The sequence below is a fragment of the Carlito syrichta genome, unplaced genomic scaffold (genome assembly GCF_000164805.1).
Source record: "Carlito syrichta isolate Samal-C Ts95f unplaced genomic scaffold, Tarsius_syrichta-2.0.1 Scaffold305725, whole genome shotgun sequence".
Taxonomy (NCBI): Eukaryota; Metazoa; Chordata; class Mammalia; order Primates; family Tarsiidae; genus Carlito; species Carlito syrichta.
Genome location: NW_007249821.1, coordinates 224,829 through 251,965, shown reverse-complemented (window position 1 = coordinate 251,965; position 27,137 = coordinate 224,829). Strand labels below are relative to the sequence as shown.

At 52.7% G+C, this 27,137-nt stretch overlaps 1 protein-coding gene across 1 annotated transcript in view; it reads left to right on the top strand.

The window, feature by feature from the left end:
- The window catches only part of FGD5 (FYVE, RhoGEF and PH domain containing 5), a 70,683-nt gene that overhangs the window by 35,866 nt on the left and 7,680 nt on the right, over positions 1 to 27,137 (top strand). Inside the window, exons 4-16 of the mRNA XM_008062494.1 lie at positions 50 to 210; positions 468 to 624; positions 1,272 to 1,359; positions 3,275 to 3,325; positions 3,810 to 3,868; positions 10,525 to 10,596; positions 13,486 to 13,554; positions 18,959 to 19,042; positions 20,373 to 20,452; positions 23,022 to 23,121; positions 23,488 to 23,625; positions 24,125 to 24,254; positions 24,993 to 25,123. Coding sequence (XP_008060685.1) covers positions 50 to 210; positions 468 to 624; positions 1,272 to 1,359; positions 3,275 to 3,325; positions 3,810 to 3,868; positions 10,525 to 10,596; positions 13,486 to 13,554; positions 18,959 to 19,042; positions 20,373 to 20,452; positions 23,022 to 23,121; positions 23,488 to 23,625; positions 24,125 to 24,254; positions 24,993 to 25,123 — 1,320 coding nt within the window. The remainder of the gene's footprint in view (positions 1 to 49; positions 211 to 467; positions 625 to 1,271; positions 1,360 to 3,274; positions 3,326 to 3,809; positions 3,869 to 10,524; positions 10,597 to 13,485; positions 13,555 to 18,958; positions 19,043 to 20,372; positions 20,453 to 23,021; positions 23,122 to 23,487; positions 23,626 to 24,124; positions 24,255 to 24,992; positions 25,124 to 27,137) is intronic.

Below are 27,137 nucleotides of genomic sequence, written 5' to 3'. Positions count from 1 at the left end.
TACGCTCAGTCCTGTTGACCTGTGGGTAACAGGCCTTTTGGGGTTTCAGGATTTCCACGGAGCTGTCATGAAGGCATTGGATGACATGGACCACGAGGGCCGAGACACATTGACCCGGGAGGAGCTGAGGCAGGGCCTGAATGAACTCCCAGCCATCCACGACCTTCACCAAGGCATCCTGGAGGAGCTGGAGGAGAGGTTGTCAAACTGGTGAGCAGTCCTGGGACCCCCAACCCTACCTCCATTGCATCAGGGGCTGCAGAGGGACGAAAACACCACCCCATGATGTGGTGTCTCCGTCTAGCGGATGGAGAAGCTGCAACACAGACATGTTAAGTCATTGGCCCACACAGTAAAGCAAGTGTGCAGGGCTCCAGCTGGGGTCTGCACCCAGGGATCTGTCTTCAGTACTCCCTGCACTGATCACAAGACTGAGTTCTCACTGTCCCGCCCCCTCCCCGCTGCAGGGAGGGCCAGCAGAAGGTGGCCGACGTCTTCCTGGCCCGGGAGCAGGGATTTGATCACCACGCCACTCACATCCTGCAGTTCGACAGATACCTAGGTCTGCTGGGTGAAAACTGCCTCCACTCTCCGCAGCTGGCAGCTGCCGTCCATGCATTTGAGGTGGGTCCCGTGGTCTTCTGAGACCCCGCTGTGAGGATGCAGGGGTCAGGGGAGGGCCTAGAAGGGCTTAATGCAAATTGATAGGGCCATCTTGGTGGGGCTAAGGATGTGGAGCAGAGGGCGAAGACCTGGCCAGAGGGACGAGAGGGTGACCTGTCAGGAGGGAAAGCCCAGAATGTTCCCTCTTGGGCAGTAGATGATAACTCGGGGATCCCTGGCCACAGTTAAGAATCTCAGGGACAGTTCTCCTTTCCCAGTTGGAAAGCATGAACCAAGCTGGGGCCCTGGCCATTGGGGGTGATCAAGAAAATTATCCACACTGGCCACAATTCCGTTTCTAGGCAGAAAAGGTATATGTGGGGGGAGCTTTTCTCTATGACGAATGTTAGGAAAAAAAGCAAGGACTAGGAGAGGCATGGTACTGACAGTAGCACCAACTGTAGGCCTGGAGAAATGAACAGTCATAGCAGGGTCTAGCTACTCCAGGTGGGCTTCCTGGAAGAGGGGAACCTGGTTTTGAAGATGGGAGAGAAGCTCAGCCTGGCCAGGAAGAGGTGTGGTTGGGGCAGTGTCCAAGGGGTACTGTGAGTCTAGTGCCTAAGGCAGAGGTCTCTGATGAAGTTCTTCCTCCCCTCTCTTGAGAGCAGGAGAGTCTGCAAGGAGGTGGCCAAGCCGTGAAGCATCGGCTGCTGAGGGTGGTCCAGCGCCTCTTCCAGTACCAAGTGCTTCTCACAGGTGGGCCCCACAGGAGGCCGGGGACACTGAGCTGGGGGGGAGGGGACTGTGGCAAGGTGTGTGATGACAGACTTGCCTCCTAGCCTGGCAGGCAGGGGCTGAGGGGGGATGGCTCTCCATTTCCAGCCTCCCGCCCCTGCCGAGGCCGGCCTCTGCCTTCACCTCTCCCTCCAGTTGAGTTTCGAAGTCCTGAACAGCCTCCTTCCGCCTTGGGAAGCTTCCTTCAACGGCCACCTCCCATCCTGAAACACAAAGCCCAGTGGCACCCCTCTCCCCATCCTGTATCTCCTCCCTGTCTCAGCCAGTGTCTCACTTCTCTAAAGCTGCTGCTGTCCCCCGAGCCCCCCTTGTACCAAATCAGTGGGCATTCTCAACCCTGGACCTGCCAGCCCTCCCTGTGGCTTTGCCTCTGGCCACGCCCTGCTTCGGGAGTCCTTTCCTCCTGGGGTGCCTGCAGCATGTCCTCCCCTGCGTTTCTCCCACCTCTGTGTGCGCCTCTGTCTCCGCCGATGGCCTCCCGTCCTCCACTGTCCCACACATGTCAGAGCTTCTCAGGCTCAGTCCTGGGTCCTCTGTCCTTCCCTCTCTGCAAGCTCTCCCCGGGGATGTCATTTTCTCCCCACCTCGGCCTACTGGGAATACTCACGCCTTTGTTCTGAACTCTGGGCTAGTTTTTCTGCCTGGCTCCCAGCGGACAAAGACCCCTGTCCTGGGGAGCTGACAGTTCCCTGAGAGAGACAGACGCTACACATGGAGATACACACACGGGGAGAGAGAATCCATTCATCCAGTTCAGTAACTCCTGATTGAGCACCTGCTGTGTACCAGGCCCCATGCTCAATGCTGTGAGATAGCAGGAGATTAAACAGACAAACTCTGTGACGCTCTAGGGCTGATACTCTAGACAAGCAAATAAGCAAATCAGAGTCTAATAGAATGCCAGTGTTAAGAACTCTAAAGAAAAATAAAGCAAATTAAACGAGACAGAGAGAACAGGACTACTGTGTCAGATTCAGCAGTCAGAGAAGACCTCTCTTAGGAGGTGACATTGAACAGAGATCTCAGTGCAGGGAGGAAATGAGCCATATGAATATCTAGGGATGGGCAAGATGGCTCTCGCCTGTAATCCTAGCAGTTTGGGAGGTAGAGGTAAGAGGATTGCCTGAGCCCAGAGGTTCAAGACCAACCTGGGCAACTTGGCAAGACTTCCTCTCTACAATTAAAAAAAAAAATTATCCAGGCGTGGTGGTACACGCCTGTAGTTTCAGCTACTTGGAAGGCTGAGGTAGAAGGATTACCTGAGCCCAGCAGGTCTAGCCTAGGTAACAGAGTAAGACTCTGACTCAAAAAAAACAAAGAAAAAGAAAAGAAAAAATTCTGGAAGAAGAGAGTGCCAGGTGAGGTGAATAGCAAGTGCAAAGGCCCTGGGGTAGGAACAAGCCTGGCATGTTCAACAAATAGCAACCCTGCCAGCATGGCCAGAATGGGGTGAGTGAGATGAAGAGCAGCCGACAGGGAGGGTCCGCAGTGTGTGGCACCTCGGGGGTACAAGCACACATCACACGCTACTATGTTGGTCAACTCATCCATCTCCGTCCACGAACTGGACGCTTCTTGGAGGCAGGGCTTCGCCTTGTGTCCCAAGTCATAGTCCAGTGCCAGACACACAGCAGGTGCTCAGTGGATGTTTCTTGGGTCAATGAGTGACAAGCAGCTGTGGCAGCAATGTTGGTGGCAGCCCTGGGAGCCTGGTGTTGGCTAGTGTGGCATCAGGATGGGGCTAACGGTGAGAGGGTGGATGTCTCACTGTTCTCCAACGTCCATCTCTGGCCAGAGAGGAGGGGCCCCCGTTGTGGGCAGGAGGGGCTGGCCTCCCCAGGGAGTAACTGACTCTTGGCTCTCCTTCTGCTGACAGACTATTTAAACAACCTCTGCCCAGACTCGGCTGAGTACGACAGCACACAGGGTAAGTCCAGTGTGGGCCTGGGGACAGGGCCCACGTGCCTGTGTGGGCTCCTCTCCCCAGACTCTGGACTCTGTGCGCGTTCCCAAGCTCAGGATGTAGCGCCACCCCTACCAGCTGGATGTGTGCTGCATGTGATGCATCCGGGACTTCTGTGAGAGCCCCCAAATCCTCTGAGACCGCTTTCCCTTCACCTCAACCATGGGGACTCCCGAGGATAGACTGATAGACAGAATCTGGTGATGGGCGGGGTGGTGCCTGGTCCAAAAGGCTATGGCAGTCTCCCTGTCGCCTCCCAAGTCTGTGAGGCCATCTCTACACATGACCTGTCAGGACACTTCCTGTTGTAACATATTCAGTTGGCAGCCAGGGACTGAGACACAGGGTATCCAAACCACTGAGGCAAGAGTGGCAGGGCTGGGGTTGGTGCCTGTGGCCTGATGCAACGGTGGCAGTGGCTCAACTGTCTGCTCTACTCCCTCCCCAGGTGTGCTGACCCTCATCTCCAAAGTCACAGACCGTGCCAACGACAGCATGGAGCAGGGGGTGAGTCTGGCTCGTCAACACCTTTCCTCAGACACGGGTCCCAGGAACCTCTCCACCCGGCCCCTGTCTGCCCCGTGTCACCTGACTCCTGGGGAGCTACAGGCAGCCGTCTCTCTCATGGGACTCTGCAGAGGACTTTGATTTCTGGTCCTGACACTTACTGTGTTATCTCAGGCACTTTGTGTCCCTCTCTGGGCTTCTGGTTTGAGCAATGAGGGGAGCTACAAACTTGTAGAGACCAGATAAATAATGCCCCAACTGTGGTCTGAGAGCATTCGCGTCAGCACCTGGCTGCTTTGTAAACTGCTAGTTCCCGGGCATACCTCAGATCCTCCCAGTCAGTTTCTGGGAGTAGGGTCCAGAAATGTTCATTTTTTAACAAGTGGCACAGTTAAATGTTATACCCACAAAGGCTTGAGAGTCATGAGTCCACTAGAATATGTGGGCTTCAAGTGCACATCTGATTCTGATGGCGTATGACTCCGTTAGAAACGGATCAGGTGTTCCCTGGGTTTCTGCCAAGGACAGCAGACTTTATTCCACATCCCAACTCCATTCGAGTGGTTTCCATGGTTATTTGCTCACTGCTTCACTAGGTGTAAGTATGTTAGAGCTGGTGTTGACACTGATTCTGAGGCTGAGTGGGAAGGAGTTCAGTGATCCATTAGTCATGTCTTCTGCTGGCATAGAGGGAGGTAATGGTAGTATGTATGCAGAGGAGTTGCTCAGCTTTGCCATGGCAGAGTCACAAAGCATCCTTACTGTGAGTCATCTACAGACAGAAGAAGAAGAAGGAAAATAGCACTGACTGGACATCTCCTTTGTGTCTGACCCTGTGCTGTGTTTGGGTCTGAGATATGAGATACAGAGGTAATGAGACATAAATCCCAGACTTGAGGAACTTGTGGCTTAACAAAGCAGTAAACATGTGGGTGGAAATAACCATGGTAAATGTCATGAGAGAGAGATTGCCACAGGGTTCAGAGAAGGGAGGCGTCCCTTTCAGCTGGGGTTGTCAAGACATGGTATGTAGGTGCCCGCTCAGGGAGTGTTTGCACACGTGCCAAGAAGGCAGAGGGAGGAGAGGTGTTCTGGGAAGAGGGACTGGCCTGGGCAACGGCCTGGAGATGGGCACTGGGGGAGTGTGAAAGGGTTCGGAGAGCCACCCACCATGGCTGGGAGATGGGATCAGGAACACATGCAACACTTCCTGGCTTTCTTCAAGTTCAAGGCTGGATGCTGTGTGAGGAAGCACGGGCTGGCCCATTGTCTCTGGGGCCTGCTGTAGACAGCTGCACCGGGCCTGCTGCAGGCCAGAGACCCCCACTCAATGCTTGCTTGGGATGATTGGGTGGAGACCCTGCGTGGGACATTCACCAGTTTAATCATTCTTATGTGTGCAGTTGAATGGTGTCAAGCACATTCCCACTGTGGTGCAACCATCCCCACCATCCATCTCCAGTACTTTCCATCTTTCCCAGCTGAAATGTTGCACCCATTCCCCCCGCCCCTGACAACCACCATTCAGCTTTCTCAATAGACTTTATTTTTTAGAACAGTTTTGTTTTATTAGTTTAGTTTCGTTTCGTTTAGTTGGAGTCTCACTCTGTCACCTGGGCTGGAGTGTGGTAGCACAATCACAGCTCACGGCAGCCTCGACCTCCTGGGCTCAGGCAATCCATCTGCCTCAGCCTCCTTAGTAGAGAAGACTACAGGCATGCACCACCATGCTCAGCTAATTTAAAAATTTTTTTTCCTTTTTGTAGAGATGAGGCCCTGCCATGCTGCCCAGGCTGGCTCAGACTCCTGGGTTCAAGCCGTCCTCCCACCTCAGCCTTCCAAAGCGCTGGAATTACAAGCATGAGCCACCACACCTGACCGTAGAACCATTTTACAGAAAAGATTGAGATGATGGTACAGAGAGTTCCCATATGCCCTATACACTGTTTCCTCTGTCATGACCATCTTATATTAGCGTGGTACCTGTGTTATATTAAAGGACCGATGTTGATACAGTATTATTAGCTGAAGGCTATTGTTCCTTCAGATTTCCTGAGTTTTACGTAATATCTTGTTCAAAGATCCCATGTTACATTTAGTCATCACGTCTCCTTAGGTCCCTCTTCATGCAATAGTCTCTCAGATTTTTCTTGTTTTTGATGACCTTGACAGTTTTGAGGAAGCTGGTCGAGTATATGGTAGGTGCCCTTCTGCTGAAAATTGCTGGTGTTTTTCTCAGGATTAGACAGGGTTTATGGTGATTCGGGAAGAGGATCACAGATGTAAGGCACCATTTTCCTCACATCGTGTGAAGGCACATACCAGCACCATGAGCTATCAACTGTTGATGGTGACCTTGATCATCTGGCTGAGGTTGTGTGTGTTAGGCTTCTCCACTGTAAAGCTGCTGTCCCCATCCCCACTTCCACCCCCCCTCTTCCATACTCTTTGGAGGGGAGTCACTGTATGCAGCCCACACGTAAGGAGTGGGGAGTGACACTCCCTGTCCTTGAGGGCAGAGTATCTGCCTGGATTACTTGGAATTCTTCTGCATGGGAGACTGGTTTCTTCTCCCTCCTTGAGTAATGTATCCAATCATTGTATCTAGACCAATTATTTATGGACTCATGGATATTTATTTAATTCTTTGGGTTATATCCTATGTTGTTTTGTCTTCTTTCCCAAATTGTTCCAGTTTTGACTGTTTGGAGTGCTTTCCGTTGGTTTCTGTGTTCCTTTCACATACCCCCATCAGCATAGGTTTGGGTGTGTTTGTTTGTATGTTTTTGAGCACTTTGCTACTTTCGGTCACTACAAGACGCTCCATGCTCACTCATCTTTCATATTTCCTGTCTCAATCTTAGAATCAGCCATTTCTCCAAGGAGTCCTGGCTCCCTTAATTGGATAATGGTATTAGAAACCAAGCTACATTTCTTTTTTTTTTTGAGTTGAAATCTCACTCTGTCACCCAGACTGGAGTGCAGTGGCCACTCCCGGCCACCACAGCCTCGACCTCCTGGGCTCCGGCGATCCTTCCACCTCAGCCTTCTGAATAACTGGAATTACAGGCATGCGCTACCATGCCCAGCTGATTTTTTGATTTATTGTAGAGATGAGGTCTCGCCAAGTGGCCCGGGTGGTTCTCGAACCCACGGGCTCAAGCAATCCACTCACCTCAGCCTCTCAAAGCACGGGATTACAGGCTGAGCCACTGAGCCCGGCTAACTACATTTCTTTTAAGCCCTCTTAGCTAACAGCAAAGAAATACATATGTGTCTATACTCAGATCTATAGGTATTTTCATCCATAATTATCTGTATCTGAATATTAAGCCAACTATGAGTTCTTACGGTCTCCTACTCTAAGCATCACCACATGGATCATTCTCATTGCCTCCCCTTACTTGCTTATAAATTCCCACTCCAACAGTGAGAAACATGGCTCCCACCATCTACCATTAACTTAATTGTTCAGTTTACCTTAATATGTGAAAGATATTGTTCACAGAGTATAGAAATCTGACTGACAGATTTCTATACTCAGTGCTTTAAAGATGCCACTCATACCAGGCTTGGTGGCTCCGCCTGTAATCCCAACACTTTGGGAGGCCGAGGCAAGTGGATTGCCTGAGCCCATGAATTCAAGACCAGCCCAGGCAACTTGGCGAGACCTCGTCTCTATAATAAATTTTAAAAATTAGCTGGGCGTGGTAGCACACGCCTATAGTTCTGGCTACTTGGAAGACTGAGGCAGAAGGACCACCAGAGCCCAGCAGGTCAATGCTGGGGTGGCCATGAGCATACCACTGCATTCCAGCCTGGGCGATGGAGTGAGACTCCAACTCAAAAAAAAAAAAAAAAAAAGCCACTCCACTGTATTTTGGCTTCCATAGTTTCTGTGAAAAGTCTGCTGTAATGTCCTTCCTTCAGTAATGTGTTCCTTTTTTCTGACTGGCTACAAGATCTTCTCTTTTTATCTGATTTTTAGAAGTTTGACTATGATGTCTCTGTGTGCGTTTTATGGGGAAATGGGGTAGTATTTATCCTGCTGTAGTTCTTGAGTATCTTAGATATGTGATTTGTTGTGGTTTGTCATGTTTGAAAAATTATCTTGGATGCTCTGTCTCCCCCCCCCACCCCTTTGTGTTTGTGTTTCAGTTTGGATAATCCCTTCTGATTTATCTTCAAGTTCATTGATTCTTGCCTCAGCTGTGTTCAGTTTGCTGCTAACCCTGTTAGAGGAGTTCTTTGTTTCCTATACTGTTCTTACTTTTAACATTTCCATTTGACTCTTGCATCATTTTCCATCTCTGCTGAGATTCTCTCCATCACTCATAGATGTAGTCTTCCTTTTCCACTTGCACCTTTAGCCTCCTAATCATAATTACTACAAAATCCCTGTCTGTTAGCTCCAAAATCTGTGCTTTATCTCTTGGAATTTGGCAAGTTTTATTCTTGCTTTTTTTGTGTTTCTCATAACATATTATTGGATGCCAGACATTGTGCGTGGCGTTATGTCTGTAGAGACTGAAATGATAGTATTTACCCTCAAGGCAGAGGCAAGAAGATTGCCTGGGCAATCAAGACCAGCCTGGGCAACTTGGCAAGACCTTATCTCTACTGTAAATCAATAAATTAGCCAGGTGTGGTGGCACTCACCTGTAGTGTCTGCTACTTGGAAGGCTGAGGTGCAAGGATTGCCTGAACCCAGCAAGTAGATGCTGCAGTAGCCATGGTCGTGCCTGGGTGACAGAGTGAGATCACAACTCAAAAAAAAAAAGATATTTAGAAGTGGGCAGGCCTCTTTTTTGGTCATGCTGGTCACAGTGAGGGGCAGGGGCAGCTGGGTCGATCCAGTCAGTACTTGAGCTGGGTTTGGGTTTTGTTGTCACATCGTCACCTTGGTGCCCCCCAGACTTTGTGTTCCTCCAGCAGGGGACTGGCTGCTGTTATTACCTTGTGCTATTTGTGGAGCCTGTGGAGCCAGAGAGTTTTTCTCTTATTCCTGCTCCATGTTTAGCTTTGAGTGACCTCTGCACCACAGAAAGGATCTCTTCCCATGCTCTTGCCCCTTCTCAGAGGTGAACCACTGCGTCTTGTTTCTCCGTGCGAGGTTTACAGTGCACACAAGGGCATTCTTGAACCTCCTGCACAGTCGTCCATCTGAAGCAAGACCTGTGAGCCAGGCTCCCTCAGCATTCCTGCCCCTCCCTTCTACAGCAGCCCAGCCCTGTCTTGGATCTGTGACTGGCCTTGGACAGATTTCTGCCCATGCCTCAATGATAACTGACCTCTGCATGGTATTACCACCCTCTTTCCTAGGGGCAGATAGCTCTTGCTTCTACCTTTCCTCAGAGCAGTGGGTCTTTGCCACGGCTCTGAAGGCCGGAGGGTTTCCTGGCTTCCCCCTGTGGCTGAAGCCTTGTATGGGAGAGGGTCCTGAGTAAGCGGGGTGGGCAGGGTTTGGGGCCAGTCCCCCTGGCAGCCCACCCACATCCCCATCCCAGGGGGCTTCCTAGAAAAGAGCTCGCAAGTGAGTGTAGTCCCTCTGGTGTCTGCAACTCCCTGCGAGTCTAGAGTGGTCCCCCAACCACATTTGACCTTTAAGAGTTCATTGACATTGTACTGCTTTCTTCTTCCTTTGCTTTATACAGACCGCCTCTTCCGGCTGCCTGTCACCAGAGGCACGACAGCTCCTGCTGGTCTTTTCTCTGCAGAGGCTCCTGCCAGTCAGAATTCAGTCCCCTCGGTTGCCGCTGCTCTCTCACAGGCTTAAGAAAAATTCTGGTTTTGTAGGTTATCTGGTTTCTTCTCACTGTGAAGATGAGAGCAGTGTTCTCTTGTGGCTTTCCACATCATTAAATGGAAATCAGACTATTACTCCTTTTTTTACTGTGTTGGATTTTATGCCCCAAACCATGGATAATAGAAAGGACTTTTAGAGGCGATTTCTCTATACACGATGTTCACCTGATGAGACTACTTTAGAACCTGCCCCTGTGTATGGGTCAAGGGGCACCTGCCAACAGGGTGGGCACTTGTTTCTTCTAGGATTGGGGGCACCATGCATAGGAAACAGAGATGTGTCACTGGACGTATTTTGGATAGCCAGTGAAGGACTGACAGGGAGTTCCCAGGCACACGTATTTTTCTGACAATGAGTCTTCAGGGAGAGGGGACCCAGTTTCCTTCCCTGATGGTGTGTTTTCTTGGTGGCTGTCCTCCAAGGGCCTCCACCATGAGCTGCCAGCCAGGAGAGCCGGAGTCTTACCTGGGGTCCTAGGTTCCCAAGGTCCAGATGCTCCAGGCCTCAGGAGGGACACAGGCTTAGAGTGTCCACGGGTCATGGGGTGACCCGGAGACAAACAGGGGTGTCAGATGGTACCACGAGGCCCAGTGGCCACTCCCACGACACACAGAAAGACGATGAGTTCAGGCCCAGAGGGACTAGCCCACTGACAGACAGCCTGCCACCTTGGCATCCTGCAGACCCAGGCTTGGGTCCCGGTCTTGCCTCTGAAAGGTGTTCTGATTTGGGGCAGGCCTTTCTGGGCCCCATTTTCCTCTTAACCGGAAGCAATGCCCTCTCTCACAAAGGTGACAAGGCCTATCCAAGGGGCCCTGACCATCTCCCCCTTGCCCTGCTTTGCTCACAGGAAAACCTTCAGAAGCTGGTCCACATTGAGCACAGCGTTCGGGGCCAAGGGGATCTCCTCCAGCCAGGAAGGGTGAGTGCTGCCACCACTGTGGGCAGGGGCAGAGGGCAGGCAGGCAAGACTCTGATAAGCCTCACCATTGTTCTGCTGGGCGGGCCCAGACAGGCCTGGCTGCAGGTGCCGTCTGCCCGTGGAGGGCAGGCGGGGGTGGGCTCACTGGGCTTGGCTGTCCACGGCCCATAGCTGCCTCCCCTGGGGCTGTCCACCCCATGCTTCCGGGGCTCTTCAAGCACAGCACCAGGCATTCCGTGTTCTCCACAGCTCTCCCGACCTCCAAGAAGAGGAGGCACTAAGTTGTTTTAGTTCAGAGTTGCTAGGAATGTCGAAAACGATCTCTCCAACAGCAAGCCCCCAGAAAACGTCTTTAAAAAAATTCTTTAAGCGACAAATTTACTCTCTTTTAAGCTTCTGAATGGAAATCATAGAACTCAGCCCCCCAGATAGTCCCAGATATCTTTATTACCCATGATGGTCCATGAAGGACAAGAGAAAAGGAATGAACAACCGTGCTTGGGGGATTTTACTCAAAATTAGCAGAGATCTCACTGGTCTGAGATCCTGTAAGATCACACTACGTGTTTTAGCCAGGATCATGAGTCTGGTAAATATTTATTAAGCATCTATTTGCATCCTCCAGAATTAAGGGAGCTGTAGCAACCGCTCATGGGTCGTCAGCTGTTTTAGCAAACCTTCTAGGCTCTGTCCTGAATGAACTCCTCCTGGGGCAAACCAGGGCGGAGTCATGGTGTGGGCCAATCTGTATATCTGGATCTCAGTATCTGGTCGTGCGGGCCAAGGGGGCACTCCGAGAGGCTGATCTGCCTGTCTTTAGTCCCACTCCAGTAGGAGCTCATCATAATCCTGAAAACACACACCTGAATGCTGTAATCCCAAATATGGAAATCCTGAATGGTCAAAGTCCTATAAGTATAAATCTGGAAAAAAAATAATTTAGAAAAAATCTCAAAAAGATAATTATTTGCATTTTTGAAAGGGCATTTATTCATTTGAGAAACATAAAAACATAAAAAAATAGGTCAAAAGGGAAATGCATAAACGCATATCACTGTGGTTGGTCATTGTGTGCATACCCAGCTGTATAACTGCGGTCATCTAAAATACCAGGACAGGCCTGGCTCGGTGGCTCAGCATATCATCCCGCGCCTTGGGAGGCCGAGGTGAGTGAATTGCCTGAGCCAGTGGGTTCGAGACCCGCCTGGGCAACTTGGCAAGACCTCATCTCTACAATAAAAATCAAAAAAATCAGCCAGGCATGGTAGTGCATGCCTGTAGTTCCAGCTACTTGGAAGGCTGAGGCGGAAGGATCGCTGGAGCCCAGAAGGTCGAGGCTGCGGTGGCCGGGAGCGGCCACTGCACTCCAGTCTGGGCGACTGAGTGAGACTCCAACTCTAAAATAAAATAAAATAAATAAAATAAAATAAAATACCAGGACAGACTACTTCAATCTTTTGACAAGATTGGTCAAAAACTGTGATGGAACAGCCTGGGCAACATAGTGAGACCCCATCTCTATTTAAAAAAAAAAAAGGAGGCCGGGTGCCGTGACACATGCCTATAGTCCCAGCTACTGGAGAGACTGAGGCAGAAGCCTTGCTTGAGACACAGAGATCTGCGGTGAGCCATGATGATGCCACTGCACTCTAGCCTGGGCAACAGAAGGAAACCCCAACTCTTAAAAGAATAAAAACTGTGACAGGTCCATGCAGACCCCCAAAGAGCCAAGATCTCAAGAAATTTTATCATTCACAAAGTACCTGCACAAAAAGGACATCTCTTCATTTTTAAGGAAGTTTCAACGTTTTTGTATATACACGCAGTGCTTACACACAAAGTCAACACTGTGATAATGTACTTTCATGGACCAACATTTGTAAAAAAAAAAAAAAAATACTTGAACTAGAATTCTCTAAAAGTCTCTACACAATTTATACCTCCAGTATTGAAAACGATGTGAAGATGAAATACATAGTGAATACATAGCATAGCAAATTGCTTTACCAGGTTTCTAGGAATTCCTTAATCCAGTCAAGTTGATGCCTAAAATTAAACATCACAAGTTCATCCCTGTCACCTTGGCACTTGTACGCATCTCATTAAAACATACTTAATTTTCTTTGTTGTTTTTTTTTTTTTTGACTTGGAATCTCACTCCGTCGCCCAGGCTGGAGTGCAGTGGTACACTCATGGTCACCCCAGTGTCGACCTGCTGGGCTCCAGCGATCCTTCTGCCTCAGCCTTCCAAGTAGCCAGAACTACAGGTGTGCACTACCATGCTCAGCTAATTTTTTTGATTTATTGTAGAGACGAGGTCTCGCCAAGTTGCCCAGGCTGGTCTCGAACCCATGGGCTCAGACAATCCACTCACCTCGGCCTCCCAAAGTGCTGGGATTACAGGCTGAGCCACTGAGCCCGGCCTTTAATTTTCAACAAAGACAGTAACAAGGTTATATTTCTGCCTAACAGATGCAACCATCCTCTGATTGTGATTTTTAAGATTTGATGATTTTTGTCTTGTTTTGTTTTTGTTCTTTGAGATGGAGTCTCATTATGTTTCCCAGGCCAAACTGCTGGGCTCAAGTGACCCTCCCAAGTAGCTGGGACACTGCAGGCACGTGTCATGGTGCCTGGCTTGGTTTGGGGGATTTAAGGCTCTTGAGATTTAGGCTTTTGGGATATGGCGTTGGGGACTGTGTCTTTCAGGATGATGATCCAAACCCTGCTCCAGCATATATGAGCATCTCTCCTGACCTGGGAATTTACCCATGAGCTGCTCTGTGGTTCTCAGGGAGGCCTCAAGATCTAAGTTTCCCCTAGGGAAACTACCTTTTCAAGGTAGCAGGGGCATCAGCCTGATCAGGAGGCCTGCTTCTCTCCCTACAGGAGTTTCTAAAGGAGGGGACACTAATGAAAGTAACAGGGAAGAACAGACGCCCCCGGCACCTGTTTCTGGTAAGTGCCAGGCCTCCGAACCAAGCTCTGGACCTGTCAAATCCTGTGACGTTTCCTAGGGCCTGGATTCAAGGACAAGCAGAAATGGGCAGGGGAGAGTGGGGCAGAGCAAAAATGATAGCGTGGGGATTCCTCTGTATTCTGAGCTTTCTGGAAAGCTGAGAGCTTAACACTTGGATCGTTCGTATTTGAATGATTTTGAATGGAATGTTGTTAACATTGAATTGCCCAAAACCCTACCTTAAATGTCTTAAAACCAGGAAGCTCTCAAGCTGCGAATAACTGTCTGTCCAACCACCTTATCTAATACCTGGGAAAACTGAGGTCCAGAAAGGAAAGTCACCTCAGCCAGGCCTCCCGCGGGCTGGCGGCCTAGAAGGGAGCCCAGGACCATAACCCACGTCCAGTGCTCAAGATTTCTCTACCCAGTGCCACTGTGCAGGAGACTAATTTAACATTTTTAATTGTTTACAGCCACGATCTTGCACATCGGGGAATAGCCAGGCCTGTCCTGTGGTGCAGCAGTATCAGCCTTGCTGGCTGCCGAGCTACCAATAGCCCCTTGCCTCAGCCCCGCTGTCCACCCCCACCCCCGCCCAGTCGCCGTGCCTTTAAGCCCTTCTGTCTGCTGGGTCCCGTTTTCCTGCCCGCTCCCGCGCGCTTTGCGGTCATTCCTTATGGCCGTCCAGCAGGGTTGCCTCTCGGCCTCCTCAGACTGTGCTGGAGTTGCGTGATGTCCCTGCGAATAGACCCTGCATGAGTGCTGCCAGCCCTCTCTGTCTAGGGCTGTTCCTGAATGCCGGGTGTGCACTGGTCCTGGAGGCCATGAGAGGAGGGCTGTCTTGCCCTCAGCCTTCTGAATCCCAAGGGAGGGAGACACCAGCAGACGTTTGTAACTGTAGACCTGTAAGAGTGCTCCAGAAGGAATCTTGGGGCACTGAGGAAGTGGAGAAGAGGGAAAAAACAGACAAGGAGGGGCGACTGTGCTGTTCGTGGCGTGTGCACTGGGTGCTGCGAGCGTGCTTGGTGCTCCATGTGATTCCTGGAGAAAATGTCCCCTGAGTTCAGCCAGGAAAGAAGGATAGGAGTTTGTCAGTCAGGCCGAGAAAGGGGTTTCAGGAGAGGGAAGGGCATATGTAGAGGACAGAGGTGTGAGAAGTATGGTGTGTTCGAAGAACCTCTGTGAGCCTCAAGAAATCTTTGGCTGCAGGCAGACCCTTCCACTCATGATGGCATCTTCCCCATACCCCCAGATAGACCCTGCCCTTAGAGGGGCTGCTTGAGAGCTGAATTCTGGAAAGAGCTTGTGGCACTGGGTAGAGAAATCTTGAGTCTGGCCAGACAGTGTGGAGTCGTTGACTGGGTTTTGTGGGCCTCAGTGGCTTGTGTCCTGAAGCCTTGGCCCAGCCTCACCTCTGCTCCCTCTTACCTCTGGGATAGCCCCTGGCTTGGGCTGGTCAGCGCTGTGGTGAAAGGGGAAGGATTTGGCTGCAGACAGCGGAAGGACAAATAGAAGGAGGCGGGAAGAGTAGAACAGAGTGGAATTTTGAGGATGCGGACCATTCTGTATAGCTGAGTCTCCAGGGGAAACTTTGAAAGTGTTCTCAGTGGCTGGGCATGGTGGCTCACACCTATCATCCCAGCACTTTGGGAGGCTAAGGTGGGAGTATTGAAGTTCAAGACCAGCCTGGACATCATAGTGAGACCTCATCTCTACAAAAAAAATTTTAAAAATATTAACCAGGCGTGGTGGTGTGTACCTGTAGTCCCAGCTACTCAGGAGGCTGAGATGGAAGGATCGCCTGAGCCCAGGAGGTCAAGGCTATGATGGGCCATGAGTGTACCACTGCAGCACTCCAGCCTGGGTGACAGAGTGAGACACCAACTCAAAAAAAGAAAAAGAAAAAGAAAAGAAAGTGATCTGAGAGCCAAGCAGCACATGGTTCAGATTTAGGTTCTAAAAAGGATTTTAAAAAGCCACCACAGACATTTGAGTCCCTTTCTGTAGGTAGTTTTTTCTCTACCTCTACTTACACACCTCCAGTGTTGGGGAACTCCCTGCCTGGTGTAACTTCATTCCTTCTACAGCTCCTTGTCCGTTTCCTTCTGTGTGCCAGTGTCTGTACTGGTGTGTGGACGTGGCCCCTACCTGCCGTGGCTCTGGGACTCCAGTGGGGGAGGCTGTGCCTTGTTCCATGTCTATTTAAAAACTGTTTCCATGACGAGAAATCCATGTCTCTGAATTTAGGGTGTCTCTTTGGTGGTGAGCCAGAGCGAGCTGGTTAGATCCTGATGCGTAGGATACTTGCTTTCTCCGTGGCCCTCAGCCAAGTCACAGATACGTGGGAGCCTCGGGTTTCTCACCAGGTAGAAATCCTAGGTGGTTTTGAGAATTAAATGAGACTTGTGTGCCTGGCACGTGGAAGCCGCTTGTTTGATAGCAGCTGTCATAGTTTCCTCCCTCCCTGCTGGCAGAGACCCACGGGTACACCCCATCACTGCCCCATGCTTTGGCACCTCAATCTTTTGAAAGAGGGTCACTGTCTCCCTCCGGCACGTGAGGGAAGCGTGAGACGGCAGCTGAAGCAGGGAGCTCCCTCCTGGTCCCCCAGCCATGTGCCATCTGGCCACAGCTCAGTGGTCTGTGCACCTTTCCCAGGGACCTTGAATGCCAGATAAAGATGCAGCATCATGGCCCTTCACACATTGCTCTCAGCCATCTTCTGCCTCGTCTGTACCCCCAGCCCACAGGCATGCAAGGCTGGCTTGAGATCTGCCTGTCTCTGCTCCTCTCCGTCCTTCAAGCCATGCTCAGATGGCAGCATTATGGAAGCCGTGCCTCTCACCCCTTTCTTCCCAACCCTCCCCCCCACTACCTTTCCTTCTTCCTTCTCCCCACGCTCCCTCCCATTGAGCACAGCCCTTCCTCAGAGCAGTGCTCCACCCAGTCGTGGGCCTGCACCCCTCTGTGCCCCAAGGTCTGAGCCTGGGTCCTCCTCTGCCTGTGTCTCAGCACAAGCCCTTCCACTGAGCAGGTGTTCATACCTGTCTCACAGAGGCACAGCCATGGGCAGAGGTGGGCGGGCAGGTGCTCGAGCCAGGGAGCGCCATGGGGAACAAACACACTGGGGAAGGAACTTTTCTTTCTCAGAGGTGTCAGGTTTAGAAAGTAATCTGAGCTGCAGAACAGAGTCGGGCGTCTGCACGCCAGCACACGGGGCTTTCGGTGAGGCCGAAAAAAGGGTCCCACTGGGCCCCGCATCCCCAAGCTGCAGGTGGGATGCCCACTGGGGGCTCCTCAGGGTGGGAGAGTCCCCTCCCTGTTCACAAAGGAGTCTTCCTCCTTTCTCCAGACGGGGACTGGGAAACACACGTTGAAGAAGGGAGGGGAAACACAGGCAGTTAGGCCTCCAGGTCCTGAAGTACGAAGGAAACCCCGGGAGGCTTGTGGTCATTGCCACACTCGAGGGGCAGGCACAGAGAGGCCCACAGTTCCCTGGCGCTGGGAGGGTTCACGAGCAAGGCTTTGTGCTAGGTTTCATCCTCGTCCACAGTTGGAGGAGTCCACTGTGAAACCACTCATGGATCCACAGCCCTGACATCACCACCTGCTAGCTCTGTGACCTCAGGCATGGTGTCTGGTGTCTCTGGGCCCCCGTTTTTCCCTCTGGGAAATGGGGATGGTGATAATAGTGCCTGCCCTCTGGAATTGCGGGGAGATTGAAGTGAGATCGCTCATGTCTGGGGTTTGGCCCAGTGCCGGGCAGAGTCAGTGTTGACATACCCTGGCCCTTGACACCCTGGGAAGGCAGAGCAGGAACGGGCTGTGATCATGGGTCAGCCCACAATAGCCAGCAGGCCACAGTGAGCTTTTGTGGAGATAGCTCTGGTGGGCCCAGCCAAGCGCATTCCCTGCGGGCCGTGTGGGGCTGCCTTTGCACAACAGCGGAGTTGAGGAGCTGCTGCAGAGACCATGCAAAGCCTGAAATATCCACTGCCTGGCCTTTTACAGAAAAGATGTTCCCACCCGCTCATCTACCCCAGCTTCGTGTGGAGACAGGGGGCCAGAGAGAAGGAAAGACTCCTGAGGTCACACGGCGGGTTGGGGCCCCTCCAGCTCTCCTGTACTGCCGTGGCTGTGACCTTGGGTTCCCAAGAAGAGCCGGTGGTGGGAAAACATTTATTTCGTTCCCTCAGCAAGCTCCATCTGCCAGGGGAGAGGACGTGTTAATTCCACTTTCTCCCCGGTTCAGACGCTGACATGCAGCATCCTGTCTAGTCTTCACAACACCCTAGTTCACATTGGCCCCTGTGCCTGGAGGGCTCACCCTGGCCCCTGTTGGCTCGTGCCGAATGCCCTCTCTCAGCACCCATGGTAAGCTGGGTAGGGATGCCCCCATTTCCCAGGTGAGGAAGCTGAGACTCCACTCAGGAAACGGTCCGTCTGCAGTCACAGAGCTGGTACGCAGGGGTCAGGAGTGACAACTCAAACATGGCCGTGTCCTTTTGGAATTGAAACCTTTTGTCTAAACCAAGCACTCCCTCCTGAGAGGTGAAGGGACTTTCATTTCTTCCTGTCTGCCCTGCATGGGGAAAGAGCTTCCGTTGTTCATTCAGGGAACATCCGTTGAGCACCTACTCTGTGCGGGGCACCAGAGGCACAGCTGCGAGCAGAACCTGCCAGGTCCCTGTCCTCAAGGAGTCTCTCTCTTCTTCCTCACCCCTCCCTCCCTTCCTTAACTATGCTTTGTTGAGGTTTAATTGACATTGAGTGGACTGCATCACTCATGCATGTATGTGTGGGTCTGTGCTGACTGTATCACTGTGTAGCCACCACCTGGGTCTAGACGGGGACCATTTCCAGCCCCTAGTGAGCACCCTGAGCCCCTGGCAGCACCAGGGGCCGGGCAGCCACTGGCCTGATTTCTGTCACTGAAGGTTAGTTTTGCCAGCTCCGGAATGTCCTATAAGTGGCCCCAACAGAGTGTGCTCTGTTGCATGACTTTGAGATTGCTTCACACCACTGTGGTCGGAGAGCAGTGTGTTCCTTCCGGTTACTGTGCAGAGGTCCGTAGCATGGCTGGACCACCGTCTGTCTACCCTTTCACCTGCTGACAGGCAGGTGGGGTGGTCCCACTTTTTGGCTGTTGAGAACAAAGCTGCTCTGAATATTCTTACACATGACCTTGAGGGCACGTGCATTTATTCCTTTTGAGCATCAGACTAGGAGTGGAATTGTGGGGGAGGGCTCCTGTTTTAGCATATAATATTTTTGCTCACCTGTGGGGTCACCGGGGAATGAAGATACCTGAGCACCCCGGAGCTCCAGGATGCTCCAGCCACAGACGCCTCCTGGCCCAGCCTTCTGGGGCCTGGACACGTCTGACAGGGTTTCCCTCCCCAGATGAGCGACATGCTCCTGTACACGTATCCCCAGAAGGACGGGAAGTACCGGCTGAAGAGCTCATTGGCCGTGGCCAGCATGAAGGTAGACGCCTGGGGCTGGGCCCCCCCGGGGGGGAGGTCAGGGCGACCCGCGGGAGGAGACAGCGTCCGGCTTCTGAAAGCGCCCGGACCAGCTGGGAGAGAGAGGCCCTGAGGAGACAGTGTCAACCTCGGGCTCCAGCAGGCTTAAGCTGTGGGTGGTCCAGGGTAAGGGGAGGAGGCAGAGGGCTTCCTGGAGGAGAGGGCCTAAACCCTCAGGGTGGAAAATATTTGGTCAGATGGGGATGGGAGAGGGGGAAGGCCATCCTACAAGGAGGAGAATGCATAAGCAAAGGAGGGAGCAAGCCAGTGTTTGGGTAACTTGGGCAAAATACACACAGCATCTACCATCTTAGCCATTTTCAAGTGTTGAGTTCAGTGGCATTACGTGTATTCATATTGTTGTGCAGCCAGCACTGCCTTCCATCTCCAGACCTTTGCATCTTCCCAGACTGAAACTCTGTCCCCCACAAACCTTGACCCTCCATTCCCACACCCCGAGGCGCCCACGAGTCCGCTTTCTGTCTCTGTGAACGTGCCTACTCCAGGGACCTCATATGAAGGGACTTAGCATTTGGCCTTTTGTGACTGGCTTGTTTCACTTAGCAGCATGCCATGCTGTCTGCCGCATGTGTCAGAGTTTCCTTCCATTGTGTGGACCAGGCCACATTTCGCGTACCCAGTCCTCTGTCGGGGACACTTGGTTGCGTCCCCCCTGTGGCGGTTGTGAGTAATGCTGCTGTGAACACGGCGTCTGAAGGTGGCTTAGCTCCGTGTAACTTGGTCCTGAAGGTGGGGGCATTTGGGAGCAGGTTTTAGGAAGCTGATTCTGGTGCTACAGGGCTGGGGTCAGAGAGGGGAACCCCGAGAGACAGCAGAGCCGCAGGGGGATGTCATTCTCCAGGGCAGAAGGGAGGCGGCCAGGAGAGCTGGAAGAGGCACGGGAGGGTCACTCAACCCTGTAGGCGCTTCACCGTGGGGCAGGGGAAGAAGGAAGCGCCCCTCTCGTGGGGAGGTTTATTCTCTTTTTGCATCAAAAGCTCTACCCGGGAGCCCACGGGAGAAAGCCGTGGCCACTGAGCAGGCGCCTGTCCAGCACTCAGAGCACCTGGGGCGGCCCAGGCTTCCCGGAGGTGGGCGAGTGGCCAGGCATGAGAGTGCCGCTGGGCCGCTCAGCAGCACCTGCTGTTGGAGCAGGTTTTGCCCCTTGACCGCTGGGAGACTGAGGCTCGAGAGCCGCTGTGGGGGAACCCAGCCATCTGCCACCTGGAGAGGAAGCTGTGTGTGCTTGCCCCTCCCTGCCCACCCTGAAGGGGCTGCTGTCCGTCTTCCAGGTCAGCCGCCCCGTGACGGAGAAAGTCCCCTACGCCCTGAAGATTGAGACTCCCCAGTCCTGCCTGATGCTGTCCGCGAGGTAGGGGCCTGGGCTGGAGGGTGGCCGGCTGAAGCCCAGGGGTTGGGGGTCTGCGTAATGTGCCGTCACATCGCTGTTTCTATTCTGGTGTCTTTCTGAGCCAAAGGACTTGCTTTCTTTTCTGCGTTTCTTAACCTTTTTGGTTTACAGACCTTTCAAGAATCTCTCCCCAGAAAAATGTACACACTCATAAAATGTTACATGTAACTTTAGGGGTTTCTAGAGCCCACTGCTTGACTATAACCGTAACAATATGTCATGTTTGTAAAACTCTTCATGGATATTCGGGTCTTTTGCCGCGAAACAATAGGTCGAGGTGAACAAAACTCACACTGGGCACTGTAGTTCTTAAAGTGGTCTGCCTTGACACTTTCGTGTCCAGGAGAGAGAGAGACAGTGACTAAGCATTTATTATTTTTCTTTCCCTGTTTAGGGGGTATCTTGGTCTATTCAGGATGCTGCAATAAAAATACCATAAACTAGTGGCTTATAAACAACGTAAATTTCTCACAGTGGAGAGGCTGGGAATTCCAAGATCAAGGTGCAGGCGGATTCGGTGTCTGGTGAGGGCCCACTTCCTGGTTCTCAGGAGATGCCTTCTCACTGCAGCCTCATGTTGTGGAAGGGGCTAGGGCCTCTCTCGGGCCTCTTTTACAAGGGCACTCATCCCATTCATGAGGGCTCCGCTCCTAGGGCCTAACCACCTCCCAGAGGCCCCACCTCCCAACACCATCATCTCAGGAAGAGGATTTCCTCATACGAATTTGGGGGGGATATAAACATTCAGACCACAATGGGGGGCATGGCCCTCTCTCGAAAATGGCTGTTTTCTCCAGGCCCTCAGGTTCCCTGGGGGTCCTCATGGCTTTGCACTGTGGCCTTAAAGAGCAGCCTCTTTTCTGTCCTCCAGGGCAAGGTGAGCTTGAGCTCTCGGGGGATTGGACAGCAGGGAGATGTGACCCCAGCCAGGGACAGCTCTTAGGCCAGGGTGGGCATGCCAGTGGTCAGGCCCGGCTCCTGGCTCATCCCTCTCAGCTAGCTTGACCCTGGAGCCGACACTGTGCACGGGTGGTGGTTCTAGGTGTGGAGTGAGATGCACACATGCCCACGGACGCCTTTGCTCATTAAAAGGATGCATTAGCCACGTGTCCACACCAGGGCCTAGGCTGAGGACTCCCACGATCTCACATTTGAGGTGCTCAGAAGGAGCCCATGGGCTGGGTAGGAGAATGATAAGCTGGTTCTGGTGCAGAATAGTAGCTGCTGTCAGACTAATGGTGGGAATGGCAGAAGTATGAGGCACTGAACACCTGCCAGGTCCCAGGCCTCTTGGCTCCACATCACTGCTCTCGGAGGTGAGGCTTGCAGCTCTTTCCAGGCACGGGGACCTGAGGCCTGGGAAGGGGCACACAGCTGTGGGAGGTAGATCTGGGGCTCGAACCCAGACTGTGGGGCCTGGAGCTCTTATCCACTACCTTATACTGCCTGAGGGAGTAGACAAAGCCTTGGAAATTCACAAGGGGAGAGAGGGAAGGCTTCCTGGAGGAAGTGATGCCTGGGTGGGGCGCCACAGCTTCCCCTCTCTTGATAAAATCAGGCAGGAGGAGTCCTGGGGTCTGTAGTTTCTGTCTGCTGAGCCATGACTTGGAGGTGGTGGCAGGCCACGCTCAGGCCTTCAGGTGGGCTGCCCATTTCTCCCAGACAGGATACTGGCCTCTGGCCAGTGGCCTTGAGGAGCTACCGTCACTGACAGGCCAGTCATCTTCCGGCTAGCCCAGACCCTTCACATGGGAGCCCCCAGGGGACAATGGGACCCATTCATCTCCTATTAGGGACATGGCATCTGGCTGCCAACCATGCTGGTTTAGCATCTGCCACCACCCCATCTCCGCCCCCTCCCCCGCCACACCCACACTGGTCCTTTCTCCCAGCGTTCCCAGGGCAGGCCGCACTCTTAATGTGTGGGGTGAGCGCGACATCTAGTGGACGCTGAGAGAATTCCCACCCAGCTATCTGCACAGAGCTGCTCACAGCCTGCTGGGAAAGTCTGCCTGCAGTCTGTTGGGTGAAGGAGCGTCTGGGAAGCTGTGTGGGGGAGGGAGGAGGAAAACGGCGAGGGGGCAGCTTACCTTTGCCAGCTCCCACACCCCCCTCACCGTCCACAGGGTACCTAGCACCCTGTCCACTGCCAGCCCATCCCACCTGGAGTATGGGGCACGGGGCCTTCCCCACACCCCTCGCTCTTGCACGGTGCTTTGCTGTTGACAGAGTGGTCCACACCACACCCCACTTCAACCCCACAATGGTCCCGGGAGTTAGGAGAGTACCGTTGCTACTCCATTGTCACAGAAGAAGAAACAGGCCCAGAGGCCAGCTCGCGTGGTGGTCTGCCCCTGGATGAGGTACTGAGATTCAAGCCTTGTCTGGCAGGAGGCCTGTGCCCTGGTGGTGGGATCTCAGCCAGTGCCACAGGCTCAGGTCTGAGGGAAGAGGATGGGCAGGCCAGCGAGGGCTTCGCCCAGCTGGAGCTGCTGGGGTGTGGCTTGCTGACCTCAGCCCGGGCCCACAGCTCCTGTGCGGAGAGGGATGAGTGGTACGGCTGTCTGAGCAGAGCCCTTCCAGAGGACTACAAGGCCCAGGCGCTGGCTGTGTTCCACCATTGCGTGGAGGTGAGTGGGGGCAGGGCCTGCCGATGCCAGCCTCAGAGCCCTGGGCTTCCCTGGGTGGGCACTGCTGTGGTCACTCACCCCCGGGAGGACATATGGCTCCTGGTCTGGCCCCCTGGCTTCCCCCGTCGCCCTGCCATGCTCCCACGCATCAGGAGCAGCCCCTGCAACCCAGGAGCACAGCACCCCAATGACAGCTGTTCCCGACCCACGCTGGGCATCCTGGAAGAGGCGGGAGAGGTCTTCAGCATTAGAATCCACCCACCCTACACACACATCCACCCTGTGCCAGGACACGGGCCAGGGCTTCCTGGGCTGCGTGTCTGCTGGTCTCCTGACCACACTGCTCGGCTGATCCCATCACTCCAGATACGGGAGAGGCTGGGGGTCAGCCTGGGGGAGAGGCCCCCCACCCTGGTGCCTGTCACACACGTCATGATGTGTATGAACTGTGGCTGCGACTTCTCTCTCACCCTGAGGCGTCATCACTGCCACGCCTGTGGCAAGGTGAGTCCTGCCCTGTCTGGGGTGAGTGTGTGCGGGGTTAGGGGGTGCATCCCTGCCCAGCCAGGGGTTCAGGGGCATCCAGCACCACTGTGCATGGAGCCCATAATGGGGTGTTTATGCCCACCCTGAGAGGTAGATTCCTAATTCCTGTTTTACTGATATCCTCAAACCAGGGCTCCATATCCCAGGCCCCTTCCACGACACCACCACATTTTCAAAGAAAGCCATAACGTGCACGGTTCTTATTCCTGGGGAGAAAGGGATCCGTGTGGTGTTAGGAGTGTGGGATCATCAGAAAGCAGATAGGCACTTGCTCCAAAACGCCATGCAGCCTCTGCTGGAAAAGCAGGGGACACAGCACAGTCCCGTGGTCGGAATGCAGGCCTTCCCTGAGGTGGTGAGGGGTTGAGAGGAGAAGAGGGGAGAGGATACGGATCTCTCTGCTGGACTTACTGAGAGCAAGAACACCGTGGTCACGGGTTCCCATCTGGGCCCGCAGATTGTGTGCCGGAACTGCTCGAGAAATAAGTACCCCTTGAAGTACCTCAAAGACCGGATGGCCAAGGTCTGCGATGGCTGCTTTGGGGAGCTGAAGAAGAGGGGCGGGGCTGTCCCGGGCCTGATGAGAGGTAACTTCGAGACTACTCACCTTCTTCAGGGAGCTGGGTGGCTTCTCTCCGGGCCTCAGTGGCTCCTGGTGGCCCTGGCTCACGCCTGAAACCACTTTCCTGGGAGGGAGCTATTTACTCCATGGAGGGAGGCTCATCACAGAAGCAGCCTTTGAGGAAACGGAGGTTCACGCTCACACCAGGGCACCATTTCCCAAATGTTGTTTCTGTGAAAGATTGACTAGCGCTCCCAGAATAAGGGTTCTGTGGGCAGCTAAGTTCGGGAGTCAGGGTCTCTGTGGAGGTGACAGAGTAGACGGGGTGCTCACGTGTCCTTTACCTTAGGGGCCCTTTTTCCAAGTGTCCTGTGGGTCTGTACTCTGCGGGACCTTCTTGGGACCAAGGATGATGAGACTCAGCGGAGGAGTTGTGGCCTGCTGACACAAGAGCCTCTGGAAGCTGAGCTGGCCCTTGAGAGACTCGGAGCCAGGGCTAAGCGCGTGCATTCTGGGCCTAAAACCATCGCGTTTCTCCCTTCTTCCGCACTGTGGGGCCATATCGAGGTCTTCAGAGGAGCAGCCTCGCCCTCGCCTCAGTGACCCTGGAAAAACGTTCCCTCCCGGCCCCACAGCCTTGCATCGGCAGGAGGGAGCGTGCCGTTAACCCCCTTGGTTGCTGGCTCACGCCCCAGGAGGGCTCTTACGAAGGTAAGCGGCACGCCTGTCCACAGTGACTCTCGCCTCCCTCCCCTCGTTCCAGAGCGGCCTGTGAGCATGAGCTTCCCCCTGTCCACACCCCGCTTTTCGGGCAGTGCCTTCTCGTCCGTCTTCCACAGCATCAACCCCTCGACCTTCAAGAAGCAGAGGAAAGTCCCTTCGGCCCTGACGGAGGTAAGGTGGCTGAGTGCCCGAACAGGTGGTAGAGGATTTGGAAGGCTCACGGTCCTCCTCGGCGGATGGGGTCAGACCCTGTCCCGGTCTCTTCTGTACAAAAGGCATTCCAACAGAGCACATCCCTGCGGCGAGCACTGGCTGCCTTGTCTCTCCTCTCCATCCCTTAAGAACAAGCCTGTCTCTTGGGTGTGACTGAGAAGACACCTGCCCAGTGGCACAGTTGTAAAGAGTGCTGGGAGAGGTCTTTCCCATCCTGCTCTCTGCCTCCCCGCTCCTCTTTTCTTTTTCCCCTTTCTTTTTCTTCTGTCTCATCACCTAGACCTAGTACCCAGAGGCACTGCACAGATCACAGGGGCTCTTTGGTCTGAAGGAGCCACAGTTCCAGGTTAGTTCTTCCGCATAAAGGTCTCTGGGCTGCACCATTCTCTCGCCTTCGGGCCCAAACGGGCTCAGGTGGTGAGCTCCCTGAAGGCCACGGGACTCTGCGGGAAACCTCAACATTGACTAAACTCAATCCCAGCCTGCAAATAGGACCCGACTATATGTTTGTATTCTAATCACAACCACAGGCAAATGTGTGCCTGGGAATATACAAGCTGTCCAGAGAAGTGTGATCAGCTGTTTCCAAGTCTGTCCATTAATATTCATTATCAAGTAGCAGGTGGCAAGAGTTTTAACAAGTGTTAGGGAATGAAATTTTTACATGGGTACAGTTTTACCCATTAACTTGTTCCTTTTGCAAATTAAAAATCTTGGTAAAAAAATTTTTCAAAAGAAAGCACGAGAGAACACATATGATGAAAAGTAAATTTCTCATCCTTTGCGGCCTTCTTCAGTCCTACCCTAAGGTGACTACCATCAAGTTCCTTATTTCCAGATCCATATACATCTGCATAAAATACAGATGTACCCCAAAGATAACATAACAAATCTTCTATGCCTTTTCTACTTAGTTTATTTTAGAGACCATTTTATGTTCACTCATATGCGTAAAACTCACACTTTTTACATCGTATCACTGTCCCATCATTTGTTTAACTAGTCCCCTTCCTTAAGTTGAGAAAAGACCACCCACTTCCTCTTTAGTGATGGTCTACATGAGTCAGCCTCATAGAACCTCAGTGTTCCATGGGTGCAGTTTGAGAACCTAGAGTCAGGCTGCTCTGATCCTGGTGCCATCCAGGTCTGCCTCAGCCAGCCCCTTAGTGACTTTTTGCCCAAACTGGCAACCTTTTTACTGCCCAGCAAGGACTGCACGCAACGGGGTCAGCAAAGGCCCCCAGAAGAAACAAGCCCCAAGTCTCCCTCCACCCCATTCTCATTCCTCCAGGCGTTCTACCTCTGCTCTCAGACCTGCTTCCCATGATAGTCTGCAGACCTTCTGCCCCAGAAGCATCTTCCAGAAAGGGAGGATGAAGAATCTGTTTTCCCTGACATGTTCTATCCACTCTGCTTTTCCCTCTCTTTGGAGATGCTCCTCAGCATCCCCATGGGGGACGAGAAAGCCCATGTCCAGAGTGAGGAGGCTTAGAACCTGTGTCAAGGGCAGGATTTCATGTCAGCTCCCTCTCCTGGTGCTTCTCCAGGCAGCCTGAGCTGGCTGCAATTTCCTTTTCCGAAACTGAAGTTCATTGAACTCCAGAGTATTTACTGAGAGGTTCGAGTTTGCACCCTCTCTTCAGCCAAGCAGGGATATGGCCTTCAGTAAATCCCTCCATTGCTCTGGGCCTCATTTTCCCTCTATAAAACCAGAGACAAAATGATTTCTAAACCTGACCATCTTGCTTTAAAAGTCAGAGTCATATCAATGGAGTATCTACTGTAAGTCAGGCGTTGTACCTGTCAGGGACACATCTCGAGTCATTTAATTGCTTTTACTAGTAAGAAAACTAAGACAGAGGAAGCCAGTGAATTGCCTGACAGTAGCCATCCAGGGACGGGTAGAGCCTGGATGGGAATCCCAGACTGGTCTTGCCCCAAGCCTGTGTTCTTTTTTTTTTTTTTTTTTTTT